The 14,798-nt window shown below is 33.0% G+C and overlaps 1 protein-coding gene across 3 annotated transcripts; it reads right to left on the reverse strand.

The window, feature by feature from the left end:
• Window positions 1-4,987: 4,987 nt before the first annotated feature.
• LOC126655855 (vacuolar protein sorting-associated protein 41 homolog) lies at window positions 4,988-14,140 on the reverse strand. Of its 3 annotated transcripts, none has more exons than XM_050350197.2 (19): window positions 13,772-14,138; window positions 12,953-13,222; window positions 12,690-12,869; window positions 12,298-12,555; window positions 11,471-11,603; window positions 11,291-11,381; window positions 11,025-11,127; window positions 9,953-10,056; window positions 9,776-9,869; window positions 9,534-9,689; window positions 9,385-9,447; window positions 9,204-9,269; window positions 8,806-9,006; window positions 7,805-7,882; window positions 7,600-7,719; window positions 7,419-7,499; window positions 7,222-7,307; window positions 6,239-6,320; window positions 4,988-5,642 (listed from the first exon to the last, which is right to left on the reverse strand). In XM_050350197.2, the coding sequence occupies exons 1-19, from the start codon at window positions 14,027-14,029 to the stop codon at window positions 5,229-5,231; spliced, it is 2,838 nt and encodes a 945-aa protein (XP_050206154.1). In that variant the 5' UTR covers window positions 14,030-14,138; the 3' UTR covers window positions 4,988-5,228. The 3 variants fall into 3 exon arrangements, with proteins under 3 accessions (XP_050206154.1, XP_050206162.1, XP_050206170.1); XM_050350205.2 differs by having other exon boundaries at window positions 13,780-13,858; XM_050350213.2 differs by lacking the exon at window positions 6,239-6,320 and having other exon boundaries at window positions 5,487-5,642; window positions 13,772-14,140.
• Between the last annotated feature and the right edge of the window lie 658 nt (window positions 14,141-14,798).

Raw genomic sequence — 14,798 nt, forward strand, 5'->3', positions numbered from 1 at the left:
GACATTTATACAAACTATACTATAGAAAAATCATTCAAAGAGTTACCAAAGCATATTCTTATTTTTTTAGATGATCAAATTTCGTTTTAGCATAGAAAGTTTTACTATCAAACAAAAAAGGCTTAATAGCACCAAAAATCACTAACTTTTGGATATTTTTGGTATTTAACATAATTTTTTTTTTTGCATAAAAAATTATTAACTTTCATTTTTTGGCATATTCGTCCACATAACCGTTTCCTTTGAAAAATTATGCGCAAAACGGCGCCGTTTCACATCCCGTGGACAAATATGCCAGAAAATGAAAGTTGTGACTTTTTATGCCAAAAAATTGGTGATTTTTATACAATCAAACGAACAAAAAAAACATAGAAGGTTTTAGCCCTATTGACATTTTCAGTCACATGAACTAGTTTGATAGTTTAAAATCCCTACAACTGTCGAAATATCTTTCATGACCTTTTTCCGGACATTGTAGCTAGTTTTGATAACTTAGGATGCTTGCATCTTGGCAAATATCTTTCACAATCTCCTCTTTTACATTTTGATCTTGTCATTTACAGTGATTCTATGTAGGAGTGTCAAAAACCGAACAGACGAATTTAAACATTTGATTTTATAATAGAAAGGGTTAATGTCATAAAAAATTAACCAACTTTACACGTTTTCTCATTTTAATCGCACCGTTTAAAAATTATCATCTTCATACACGAACTATCAATTTTTTGTAAATCCATAAATCGTTCGAAAATCCGGTGAAAATTGTTGAGTTGGCAACCGAATAGTGACATGCCATAACGAACCGGATTGTGATATGTCAGTAATTTTCGCCGGATTTTTGAACAGTGTATGGATTTGAAAAAAAATTGTAGTTAATGTATGAAAATGACAATTTTTAAACGGCGTAGTTAAAATAAAAAAACGTGTAAAATTGGTAAATTTTAACGACATTACCAAAAGAAATTACTTTTGTGTTAAATTTCAAATCACTTTTAATTCAAATTGGACCCACTAAAACTGAACCAGAAAATTTAATGAACCGATTGTTTTAGTTCAAAATATTTTAAAGGGTTAAGCACACAAATCACCTAAATAGTCCATTTGTTTTCATAAATACATCAGCTATTAAAGAAATGCAGAAATCTCTCAATTAAAAAAATAAGTTTCCATAAATACCTCAAATACAATAACACGGAGAATAATCATCAAAATAGGACAATTATGTCCTTCCTTAAGTATTCACATTTACAATACCCTCTCTTACTTCTTCTCGTTATTAGCACATTTACAATAAGACGATTATGTCCCTTATAAAGTTATATTAGCACAAACAGATGTCTTTCTCATGATCTTCTCTCTTTTACAAGCTCCACTGCCGGCAACAATGAAAGAAATCCGTTTCAGATCAGCTAGTATGTAGTTATTGATTCTGGTGGAAAGCTTGTCCTGAAAGACGTTAAGAATACGACGATTCAGTTTGAGGAAGATCTAGCGGCTGCGTGACGGCAATCCGGTTGAGATCCGGCGGCGGTCTGCTAAAAACGTATGAAATCTATCACTATCTAGCAAAAAATCTCCTCGTCCAATTTATTGATCAGTAGGTACGATGGTGGCGGTGGTGGTGGCGGTTCGTTGGTGGTGGTTTAGTAGTTGACTCTGCCACTACTTTTTCTTCTACTGAATTGTTTGTTCTCTTGAATTAGACTTAATCTAATTGCAGTAATTGATGTCTGTACAATTTAATTGTGCTAATTATGTTATAATGTTATTGCTTAGATTTTGTGTAGTATTTGCAAATTTAGCTAAAGTTAGAGTCTTCCATTTAAAGCCAAATTCTAATTATAGATTGTCGTGGTTTTATGTCACTGTTAAAGAAATGACAAAAAAAAAAAGACAAAGAAGCTAACAAAATTATGATCTAAATGTGCATAAAACTTTAGCTTTCATGGGCAAATTAATTGGTTAGTACATGAAAATTGGTAATTGTCAAAAAAGAGTGTTTTCAGTTTCAATTAGACTAAACTAGTTTAACATAATCTAAAAATAAGCTGACATAAAGTTTATATAAATTTAAATGCAATGATCAAATGTAACATATGATGTCAAAATATTCCTTGAATATACAAGTTAATTTGTTGTGAAATTTAAACTTATTTTTTTAGAAAAACAAATTGACAAAAAATTACAATAACTAATATTGAAATAAATAAATTTTGTCAAAGATAATGAAAAATTTGGTTGACATTCGGTTGATTTACGGTTGATATTTAGTTGATTTTCAGTTGCCATTTGGTTGATCTTTTGTTGACATTTGTTTGATCTTTAATATTTAAAAAAATAAAAAAATAAGAATTTCAACAGATTCAAACAAATCCATCAAAACAGTAGAAATCGATGTTTGTCAACATTAAGAAGAAAAGATGGTAATAATTGTTTAAAATGAATCGTGGAAGAAAAATAATTTTTTTTTGATATGTGGTTGACACTTGGTTAATTTTTAATTGATTTGTAGTTGATGATGAGTTTACATAAGGTTGATTTTTAGTTGACTTTGGTTGATCTTTTGTTGACATTTATTTGATCTTTAATGTTTTTTTAAAAAGTAAAAATATAAGAATTTCAACAGATTCAAACAAATCCGTCAAAACAGTAGAAATTGACGTTTGTTAACATTAAAAATAAAAAAAGTGTTAATAATTATTTTGAAATGTATCGTGAAAGAAAAATAAAAAATATATATTTTTGATATTTGGTTGACATTTAGTTGATTTATAGTTGATGTTGAGTTTATATAAGATTGACTTTGTTTTAATATCAAGTTCACATAAACTTGAATTTGAATTGACATTGAGTTTATATTGACAATTACAAAAGGCCTTATAAATTTTATTTTTCAGTTTAATATTGATTAATTTCCCACTTTATAAATTAAATTTGACAATGTTAATATATTAATAAATTAATTTGATTAGGCTAAGTTAATTTTAAATTTATAATCAGTTTTTTAAGAGTTTATTTTGAGTTGAAATTGAGTTAACATTCAGTTTACATAAGGTTGATTTTATGTTGATATCAAGTTCACATAAAGTTAACATTAAATTTGCATCGACTATTGTAGAAAGACTCATAAAGTAAAAAAATAATACCAATTAGTTATAAATGTTAAATACATGAAAGTTGATTTAAAGTTTACATAAGGTTGATTATAAATTATAACAACCTAATACTTTACAATCTGACTCGAATATTGCAACCAAACTAAACCAACCTTTTTCTAAATTTCCTAATGCAGTACAATTTAAATGAAAAAGTCTATACAAGGCATTTATATTATTCCAGAAAATAAAGACCAATTAACAGTAAAATCAATATGAATAGATAAATAAAATCTTAATATAAAAACTGATTCAAATTGCCATAAAAATGGCCATCAACAACTCATCTTTCTCAAGTTACAACTCATAGAGCCAAAAGACAACGCAATTATAATACTATCAGATAGATATGTGTCAACTATCCATTTGACGCCGGCAACCGTCAGTCCACCACAAAAAAGGAAGCGAATTTTCGATTTAAAGCACTGTTCTGATTACAATAGTAGCTGTCATAGTTTCCATCATCCTACATCAAATTCATATTAAATATATACATAAAACTAAAAAGAAAATAAAAATTCTAAAATAACAAAGACATTACTAAAAATCCAAAAAGAGTATATTTTCAAACAACCCAGTCAATTTCTTCTCTTTTTTTTTTTTTTAATTTTAGATATTCAACCAATTAGTTGTGATAATCTTGGATCTCTTTTTAGACTCACTGTAAAAATGGTAAAGCACACTAATCATAATTGTAACCGTGAATCAATAAACCAATTTTGAATGGAAGTTCAACAAATTAAACTCATGTTCACACTGTCAAGAAAGTCTTCATCATTATCAAAAAAACATCGACAAGAACAAAGCACCAATTCTTCTAAAAATTTATAATTGTAGTAGCATCTACCATAGTTCAGTATCACCTGCAGTATTGATCGGATTTGGAGCATATATGGCGGCCAATATCCAGCTGTGACGCTTCCAATCTCGTCTCCTCCATCCTTTCAACTCCGTCGAGCGCGATACCAACATCAATCTCTCCCTTTTCAGATACGCCTTTGATCTCATCACCGGAGTTAAGACAGCTCTCGAACTCTCTTACCCCAATAAAGTCCTGTTCAAACATTCTCGCCGTCGCCGGCGACCTCAGTACTTTGTTGGTGAGTCACGTGTAATTGTATAAGAGAAGAGAAGTATTAGTAGGTGTATATCGTGACAGTATAAGGGTATAATAGGATTAAAAATGTGTTGAGGTAAAGATGAAAACTTTTAAAAAGTAATGAGAGATTACTGCATAAAAATAATTTATGAGTCACTAATGTATGACTTTATAAAATATGAGGCATAGAGTGTAATTTCCTCTATTTTAAATTCATGTCAATCCAATTTGTTCTATAAAAAAAATAAAATTTCAATTTGATCAAGTTCGAACCAAATGCATGTCCTTAATTATGTCTCTTAAACTAGGTTAAAATAATCACTTTTACTAAACTATAGGCTCACATTTCAGTATCATCATTTTATATTTTACACTTTGTAGCTCAGTTTTCATATTTTTCAACAGAAGGTTGCTCAATGCTCAATAAATTCAGACAAATTATTGCTTATGTGGCCAATAAAATATTATACGATTCTCAACCTTTTTGTTGCCACATAAGTAATTTTTGACCAGAATATGTAACCTCCTATTTTGGAAAGAAAAAAACGTTGAAATACTAAAGTAAAACAAATAAAACGATGATAACCGTGTAAAAAATACTACTTAACCCTGGTAGCTGGCCTCCAATAATCCGAGTTGAAGAAGCTAATAAAATCCCTGATGACTTCCAATTTACTATCAGCAATTTCATGATAGCACAAGAAATTAACCTTTTCATTAGTACACCATGAGATGGGCAGAAAAACTAATACTCACAATTAACCATTTAATACTTATATAATTTATGATACAACAACTACAGCTCGACCAAAAATGTTATCGATCAGTAGGACAGATATAACATATTAACACAAGAAAAAAGAACTGGTAAAAATTAAGCAAAAACCCGCATGAAACACCAACCCTTTTGCCACCCCTCAACTAAAAACAGGGAGAGAAAATAAATAAATTAAAAGAACAACGAACAATCAGTCTCAACTGGCGGCAGTAGTACACAAGATGCATCGTAAACGTGTACCAGAACCGGTATCATCATCTTCATTGTCGTCATCATAGTCATACTCGTATTCCGACACTTGATCACTTTCACCGCTAACAGTATGTGTATGCATCGCATCCGTTAGACAGTTCATATGATAAGCATGACAGCAAAAGAATACAATGACTGATACATTTTGTATAGAGAAGGGATCAAAGCACATGCAACATCTCGAGTCTCCCGTAGTTTTTGACTTAACCTCTATGGTTTTCATGCTTGGCATTCGCTCGTTCGCCTGAGAATCCCTACTGCCATCTCTATTTGCACGTGCATCATCTCCTTCGTTGTTTATGCAAATCGCACGTCTTGCTTCCTTGTAGTATTTGACTAATAGGTTTACACAATCAGCCTGTGCATTTCAAATAATGCCATGTTAATAGGTACTACAGCTTTCATTTATTTTAGGGTAATTTTCACCTATAGTCCTTGAACATTCGTCTCTTTCCCACCAAAGTCCTTTTGTTTTAATTTGTAATTAAAAAAATCTCTTATTTTTAAATGATATAACAAAACAAAAGTTTGTCGTCCATTATTACTGAGATGTGAACACCTACAATGCAACTGATCTGACAAATAAAAGCCACAAATGCAAAAAAAAAGGTATTTGTCAACCACGCCAGCAATATGTAGAAATGAAATTTGTTTACCAAATATCGTAACGTTTAGCTGAAATGTATCCTTCTTTTTTTTCTATTTATGGTTTCCATTTGCCATATCATTATATCAGTTCCACTATAGGCGTCCAGCTCAGTATTTTTTTGATACAATAGCTATAAAATGAACGGCAAGGATGTTTTCGTTATATGCCATTTAAAAGTAAGGAATTTTACGGCTACATATTCAAATAAAAGGATTGATGGGAAAATTATGAGTTCAGAGAGTATGGGTGAAAATAACCCTTTATTTTATCTTTAACTAAAAGCAAGGGCATGTGATGCTTAGCACCTTAAGGATATCATTGCATCCATGTCTAAGCGATGTTTCAGTTCGATAATCAGTAATAATTTTGACTAAACGATCCCTAAGCCTGGAGACAAAATAGGAAAATAGAGAATTAGACACATACGTACGACAAATATGCAATACTAATGTCCAAAGAAGAAAACAAGTTGAAGAGTGAAAAGCACCAAATTCTCACTACCACTATAATCAATTTTTTATGATTCATGATTCGAATCGTACCATTCAATTTGATACAATTCACCGCCAAAAGAAGCCGTATCTTAAAAGGAATCACAATTGATGACGAATCTATGGAATCGATAGTGTATCATAACGAATAATTGAATCGCGTGACTTATCCAATACATTAAAAAAAAATTAGAAAAGATGAAAAGGCGAAAACCCACCCAAAAAAATGATGTTTCATATACCATGAATAAAAAGAGAAAAACAAATGCGTAAATAAAAGAGGGAAAAGAGAAGGGTGTAATAAAATAGAAAGAAACAGAAAGTTGCATGCCTCCTTTAATTTAGTAATTTTACTTTTAAGAATGTTATAAGCTAAACAATAGTTAGTTCTCTAAACAACTTTGCTGAAAGAAGTACCCTAATACTAGAGATATAAACCGAATCTTACGATTTGATTCTCGATTCTTGATTCACTGATTAAGCATTTTAATTCTCGATTCGAATTTCAATAGACAATTATGCTCACTACCCGTGCGAGCATGGAGCATCTTTTAAATTTGATAAACTCCTCCAACAGAGACATAATTAGCAAGGTATTGTCCTTCTCTTTTCATTATATTGACCTAGGGTTTATCTGGGAATCCTTAGCTCAGTCAAATGAAGCTAACTTACTCAAAGAAAACTGATTTGTACGATTAGGATCAGTTGACAATAGGAGAGAGAACTTAAAAATCACACAAGAAAAGGGAAAAAAAATTGTATAGCCAAAACTTGAAACCTAATTCCAGCATACTCACCGAGGAATCTCCAACCCATTAGGTACCATATTTACGATATATAAGGGATCAAGATTGCCGACAGTATGCTCCAACAACACACCAACCTGCAGGTACCGAACATGCTCAGGGAAAATTTGAAAAAGAGGCATGTGGGTATACAATATTTCAAAATGTGTAATGTGCTAGTAGTCGGTAAGTTAAGTTCTTTTATATACCATTTCAGGTTTGTTAAGACACTGCCTGATCAATTCTTCCCAGAGATCATCATCATGCTGCATTGTGACAAATTCTACAGCCTGCGCATATAATCATAGTCCGTATTTTTGTTGATGATCAAGTTATCAGACATAAATAATGATCCGAAGAAACAATTGAGAAAACAATGACAAATTATACCTCTTCAATGTCTCCTAATTTATTTATGATGACAGCAAGTGCCTTTTTTGAGTTTCCCATTCTTCCAAGTATGAAGACTTGCTCCCTCAGAAGATCTTTCTTGATGCAAATGTCATAGGCCTAAAATTATTGACAAGCAGTATTAAGAATTGCATTTACATCAATTTACTATATGAACAATTGCCAATATATTGATTGTTCAAACCTTCTCAAGCGTGTAATGTTGGCTACTACGAAGAAAAGGAAGTAGCATTTTCAGATCATAATCTGCATACAGCTCTACCTGTTACAGTAAAATAAAGGCTAATGTTAGAAATTTATGGCAATGCACGCATGCAATGAATTTTGGCAATAAACAGACATGAGCAACTCAACAGCTAAAGAAGAAGGCCAAATTGACAGCAAGGATTTGAAAATCTATTACTAGGATTTACACAGAAAAAAAAGAACTAGAAAAAGCGACTGGAAAGGCATCCATACTGTTGAATGTAAACTAACAGAGGAGTCTTACTGCCTTTGATGCATAGCCCATGATAAATATATATCCTCAGTAAAGAGAAGCATACACAAGAAGACACTGCATAACTTGCAATTTACAGTCTTTTTGGAATGCAAACTACAGAGTAGATTGAGATGGCAGGAGCAGGAAAAATTAACAGCTTAGTGGAGGGAATGGAGCTGCATCACCTAGGGTTGACAATAGCTAAACCAACCTTCGACACAACTTGACCACATCAACATAAGGGGGATTGGGTACGCCTTAATTGCATTCATGTCAAAATCTTGGCTCAACAATTGTAACCCAAAATAATCGAGTTAGGTTAAATAGATCATACTAATGAATGTGCCGCACTAACCCAGAATGACATGTTTTATTCCATGATTTTAATTTCGTCACATCACTGATCAAATAACAGAGTTACATTCCAGATTAGCTTTCAGTGCTATATAACCAAATATGTCAATCTAAAAACAGCAATACTGCCGTTTTGCATACATTAAGCTAATACAAAAGATGCATTACTTTTACAAAATGGCATAAAATCCACTTATTCATAATACATCATCCTAAAAAGAAGGGGAATAGCAGGTAGGACAAAGACATGTAATTCCAAATTTGGTGCTGTTAATATCCAGACAAAGCAATGTATTAAGACAGCATTCGCTATCAAAAACTTGAGTACCAATAAACAGCCTTCTCCATACCTGCATGTCATGGAAATCTTTTCCAGCGTGCGGATTTGTTTCAAATAATGAATGTAGATACAAATGCAAGAAGTATCTTGAATCACACTTATTTCTGGTAGCCAGCAGTTGAGATACAACTTCAGCTGGAGGAATTAAGTCCCTGTTCTGGATCAGTAATGAAACTGCACGCTTGCTATCAAGCATCATTAACTGAACAGCCTGAAGATCAAGCATAGATGAAAAACAGGCATGAGAATATATTAGGAATATAATTACACTTAAACAACATTATTTAAATCAAACTTTCAAATAAGCGGAATTTTATATCGATAAACAATGACAACCTAGAACAGACTAAGCTAAAGGAAGCAAAATAGTAACATCATAACCTTTTTAACATAAACACACAGACATACCTTTTCACGAATAGCGTCATGTAAGCTGTATTTTTCAATGAAATCAAATATTTCTGGCTTCAAAAGCTGAAAAGTAAAAAACCAATAAACAACAAACAAAATCACATTAGAATGATATAGTTGGAGGTACAGTCTCTATTCATAAATTTGTAGTTTCTGAAGCAAGTAACGAAATGCTTACATCAGCATATAGTGAGCATGCTTTCTCATATTGCCCATCAATTACAAACAACTCTGCTAAAGCCTGACAATAAAACCAGACTGTGAGACAAGGCAAGTGCCAATGTGAAATTTTCAAATTTTAAATGACCTGCAGAAACTCCATCTGACCTCTTTGAGTGCATCAGTCATGGAAGAGGTGTTTAGTTGAGGTTCTATAGCAGATATGACAGGTAATGCAGAGTAAACCACAGGTGGCCAAGATTTAACAGTTGACAAAAGATCTTTATGGAAAGACGGATTTGTTGCAAGAGCTACGAGAGCTACCTGGAGAATTAACCAATATAAGAAAACCTCGAATCCAAGATGAAATATTAGAGAAAGCATAAAAAGAATATACTTCTTCTGCAAACCTCATAAGCAGTATCACGCAGTCTTGGGTTTTCTGTTGGTATGTATGGAACCAATACAGGAAGCTGGCGGAGATGAGCAAAATGGAAAACCCACCTGAAAAAGAAGCAGCTCACAGTCATTTAGTAATGAAACATGTGATTTTATTACCAGGCTTTCTTTTTTGAAAAAGAAGTCACCTCTCCCATGCTGATGCAGATCCTTGTAACAGTTTAGGACACAAAGATGCAGCGTCAGCATACCTCCTTTCCACAATCAAATGATCAAGATATCTAGATCCTACCTGAACATGAAGCGAAGTGGATTGAGATATTATACAAACTAAACTACTACAGAAACTATATGAACTTCAAGACAAGCAGCAAATAAATTGTACGAAAAATGGTAGATGAAGTTTTTGATGGAGGATAACTTGAATTCAATTTGACAGAATAATAACATTTCATGTAGAAATGGAAAAGGCATGGAGAAGGCAAGAAAGTATGGAAGGAGGATGTACCACATTCTGTTTTTACCAACTGTAAGAACCAAAGACCGGATATACATGTCTTAAATGCACCAACAGTATCCACTTCTTTTTAAAATGCACAAATTCCACTTACCTTAGACTTATAACAAAATGTATAGAATTTGAAAACAAAAAGATCATTTAAATCACTGAAAATTTGTCGAAGGGGGAATAGAAAAAAAAAACTCTAAGCATATGGCTGATAACACAAGCCTTAGGTCTGAAATTGTGTACTACAAGATCCTAGACATTAGCTCCCTGATCAAACACTCTACTCCAGAAAAAGTCTCCACAAATTCTTTGCATTCAGATTCTTAAAATGCAAAGAAAGGAAACATACTACATATAATGTACTATTATTGTTTCTACAATACCAACAATCAACAGTCTTCCTTGCCAGTCTTTGCAATTCGAAAAGACCAAAATGACAATCACCACACTTTTCAACAGAACAACCAAAAGAAGATTTCAACTATTTGACCATCCTTTCCTATCTTCAATCTTCTGTTTAACATATTACCATTTTTTAGGCTCTAAAATAATTATAACATCAAGCTAAGCTTTAAGGGGGAAAAGGAACAATAATACTTCTTAAGCGGGCACAAAGAGATAAGGTTTGTAATTACTCAGGCGCACGTATCTATAAACATGTCCAAAGTCAGATAGTATATTTATATATAATATGGAACACACTGAAAGACACAAAAGAGCTCTTAGGATTTCAGCAAGAAAAATTGCTATACCTCATCAAGGAGTTCACTCCGACCCTGTCCTGCTTCAACTGCTGCTAAAGCTTTTTCATGGCAACCATGTTGTAGAAGCCATGCAATATGATCTTCAGCATCCCTAACAAAACAAAACTCATCTTTACAAACTTCCTATCTAAAGGAAAAAGTTTCCAATAGCAATGGCAGCTTATTTTCAATATAAGAAGGCTACGCACTTTATAACATCATCAATTAAAAGCTTCTACTTAGAAGTCGTAAGCTCATAAACACCCAATACTAACCTTGGTTTAGCAATAACCACATCCTTTGGGGAGACAATATAGTACAATGGTTCATCACCAGCAGCCCACTGACCACCAGCATAGCTGCTACCTAAATTGACATGATTTTAGTGTCATTGTTATTTACATGTAGACCATCTAATTGTAAGAGCCACCAACTTCAAATATAAATATATTAACCTGAGAAAGGAGAATGGGCAAGGGAATAGTCCTTTGCCTTGTAATGCTCAAAACCATGCAAAGGCAGCGCATCTGTTGCAAGTTCATCATTATTCCGCGTAACTATGCGTACTTCTGGTCTCTGTGCATTACCCTGCTCAAAATAGATAAGATAAATCAGCCACAATGCTACCTATTTAATAGAAGAATCCTGAATTTGACTTTCAAGCATCATCTCTGTAGAAAGGAAGCTACTCCAACAGTCCAATGCCATAAGAGTCATACTACTAACTACTTTTGGAATAAAAAAAGAAATAATGAACAAAGCCACTTCTGTTTCATGACTACCAGCATAAAAGGAACTTGTGTCTGTATTCACAGAAAACCACAAGAATATCTATATTCACACAAAACCACAAGAATATTTGTATTCGCACAAAACCACAAGAAAAGAACAATGTTGAAGCACACAAGATAGGAAGCACCAGTATGAACTACTCTATTGATAAACTTACAACTATAGCAACCGATGCATCTTTCCTACAAGAAACATATGAGGCTAAGACAAGATACAAAAGCTTGAGTGAAAAAATTTAACAGCCATGGTAGATTGAGCCCTGATGTTCAGTCAAATACTCAAATCTCCTACAATGTATTCTTATCTAAATTAAAGAGCTAAGAGATAGTAGGCAGAAAACAATAAACCAATGAAGTTGTTCTGCAGTTTTCCAAAATGATAAATTCATATTTTTGTATTGACTTTGCCACATTAAAAAATGACCAAAGTCTAAACCAAAATATTTCTAATACAGGTGCTAGATCAAGATGTAATATGGTGGAGATAGTACCTGTCTTGATGGGATGGTGCTGCTAAATTCCTTCTCCCCATCTTCGCCAGGAATATAAGCTAGAACAACCAAAGAATCACCAAAAGGAGCAATTCCTGAAATATAATAGCTGGTTTGAAAAGATGCCACAATATCCACCTTGTTCATACTAGTCACTGGAAGGGACCTATATGTCCCATTTGTTCCTTTATGCTCGTTTGCTCTTATTGATGCAATTTTAACAGATGTTCCCCAACCAATAACCAACACAGAATCATCCTATATGTGAAAGAAGGGCACCAAGATATTTCATTTCAATTTCAAGACCACAATAGTGTGTAAGACAGCAAATATATAAAATAATGAAAAAAAAAACGATAAATTATTCAGAACATTACAGGCCTTTGACTAACCTGCCACACTAAGTGGGGAAGCAAAAGCTCAGGGCGTGGAATCCCCCGTGGTTTTTCAATAAATGTTACTCGCTGATCATTGGTAGCATCATAAACCTTCACACCTGCATCGTTAGCCCAAGCGATAAGACTTGTTCTCCATTTTACAGCATGTATGGGACCTTCATCGGAGTGCAAAACCTTTAAAAAATGATAACTTTCAGTAAATTGAACAAAAACCTTTATCAGGAAATCCATGTGCAAGTATCAAACAGTATAAAAACCTGATCGCGGTAGCCCAACCATTTTTTTGAATTTAAGTACAAATGACCTGCTAAACCGCCAGCTACAAATCTTCTCGATGTTTTTCTTGAATATTCAGGGTCCAAAGCAATGGCCTTCATTGGACGATGATACTCGAATTTCATCTTTTCATCACTAAAAAGGCTATGTATTACAACAGATCCATCATCTGAACAGCTTCCTATGTATTCACCTTCAATATCAAAGCTCAGATCATTCACTGCTGCAGTGTGAGCAGCAAATGCCTTAACCTGGAAACAAATAAATCAAGTATACATTTCAAGCACACAGTGAGTTTCTTCCATGGACAAATTTTACTGTCAAGTGTTGGAAAGTCTAAAAACTGCCGAAATTGGATTAAACTGAATTTTATTTAACCAATTCTCATATTTTAAAACCTAAAGGTTGCTAGAATTGAATTCTTTCACTTGAAAGAAAAAAGCATTTTAAATTGGTTCAAAACAAGAGCAGTGAGATCAGTTTAATTTGATTGATTCATTACACAACAATTAGTGCTTAAAAATTGGCAGCACCTTAAATTTGGTGCCAAAGCTTGTAAGACAAGGAATAAAAAATTGGCTTACTAATACAGATTAGCAAATTAAACAACGGCACAGCATATTAGTAAAAATTAAACGCAATATGAGAAAGTTTAAACAATAAACATTCAGCAAGCTCAATTATAAGTACAATTAACTCAAAATCCCTAATATAAAACTAATATAAACAAAATTAAGATCAAATACTAAGGTTTAATCAACAAACTATTAACAGCTCAGTACAATAAAACAAACAATCACCTGATTACCGAGAAAATCAAGGATATGAACGGTTCCGTCTAATGTACCAAGCGCGATCATCCGTTCAGCAACAGCAATACACGACGCCGCATCATTAGACAGTAACGACGGTATACTCCCTCCCATTCTTTGATACTTCAGCCTCGGCTCCTCTTCTTCATCGTCTTCTTCCTCCTCGTCTTCCTCTACGTCGTCGTCTTCCTCTTCTTCCCGCTCGTCGTCGCCGTCGACGCCGTTTTCCGGCGGAATCGGAGACATTTGGAGAATTATTGTGTGATTCGTTGTGGAAGGAAGGGAAAGTAAAAGGAGGGAATTATTAAGAGAGAGATCTGTTTGGTTTAATTGGGAAGGGATATAAGGAGTGAAAGTAAAAAGGGGAATTTTAATAATTTGGTTTAATTATTGGATTAATTAGCAATGCTACAAAAGAGTAATGACAAGTTAACTGTGAAACTTGTCTTGCTGTTTTTTTTTAATCTGTTTTGTTTTGTTTGGGTTCTTTCTTTGATTTGATTGGGCCATTTTTTTATTTTAATGTTAATGTTATCCAAATCCTTCTTACATCTATAGATTACTGATTTTAAATAAAATTAATGTCAAAGCTATATAATATATTCCCACTTTATTTATTTAGTTTAATTCCAGAGTCAACACTTCGGTGGCTGAAAATTAAGTGCTGAAAATAATAATAGACTTTTTCTTTTTTTTGATCAAAATAGACTTTTTCATAAATAATAAACATTTGATAAATTATTATTTTTATACGGACACAAGTTTCTAATATTAAAACTATTGTACACGCTGAAAAATATTATTTTTGTACGGACCTATATATAAAATACTTTAAGTTAAACCCTCGTAAACGAAATAATTTTCTCTCTCATCACAATTAATTTTTCTCTCCTTTCTCTCTCAGTTCAGCTCGTGTCTCTCCCAGCTTGTCTCTCTCTTAACTGAAATATCAAATTAATCTGCACATTGGCGTTTATCTCACTCAGCTCAGATCTCACGGTGTACTTTTCTTCAT

This window comes from Mercurialis annua, linkage group LG1-X (assembly GCF_937616625.2).
Source record: "Mercurialis annua linkage group LG1-X, ddMerAnnu1.2, whole genome shotgun sequence".
Classification (NCBI taxonomy): domain Eukaryota; kingdom Viridiplantae; phylum Streptophyta; class Magnoliopsida; order Malpighiales; family Euphorbiaceae; genus Mercurialis; species Mercurialis annua.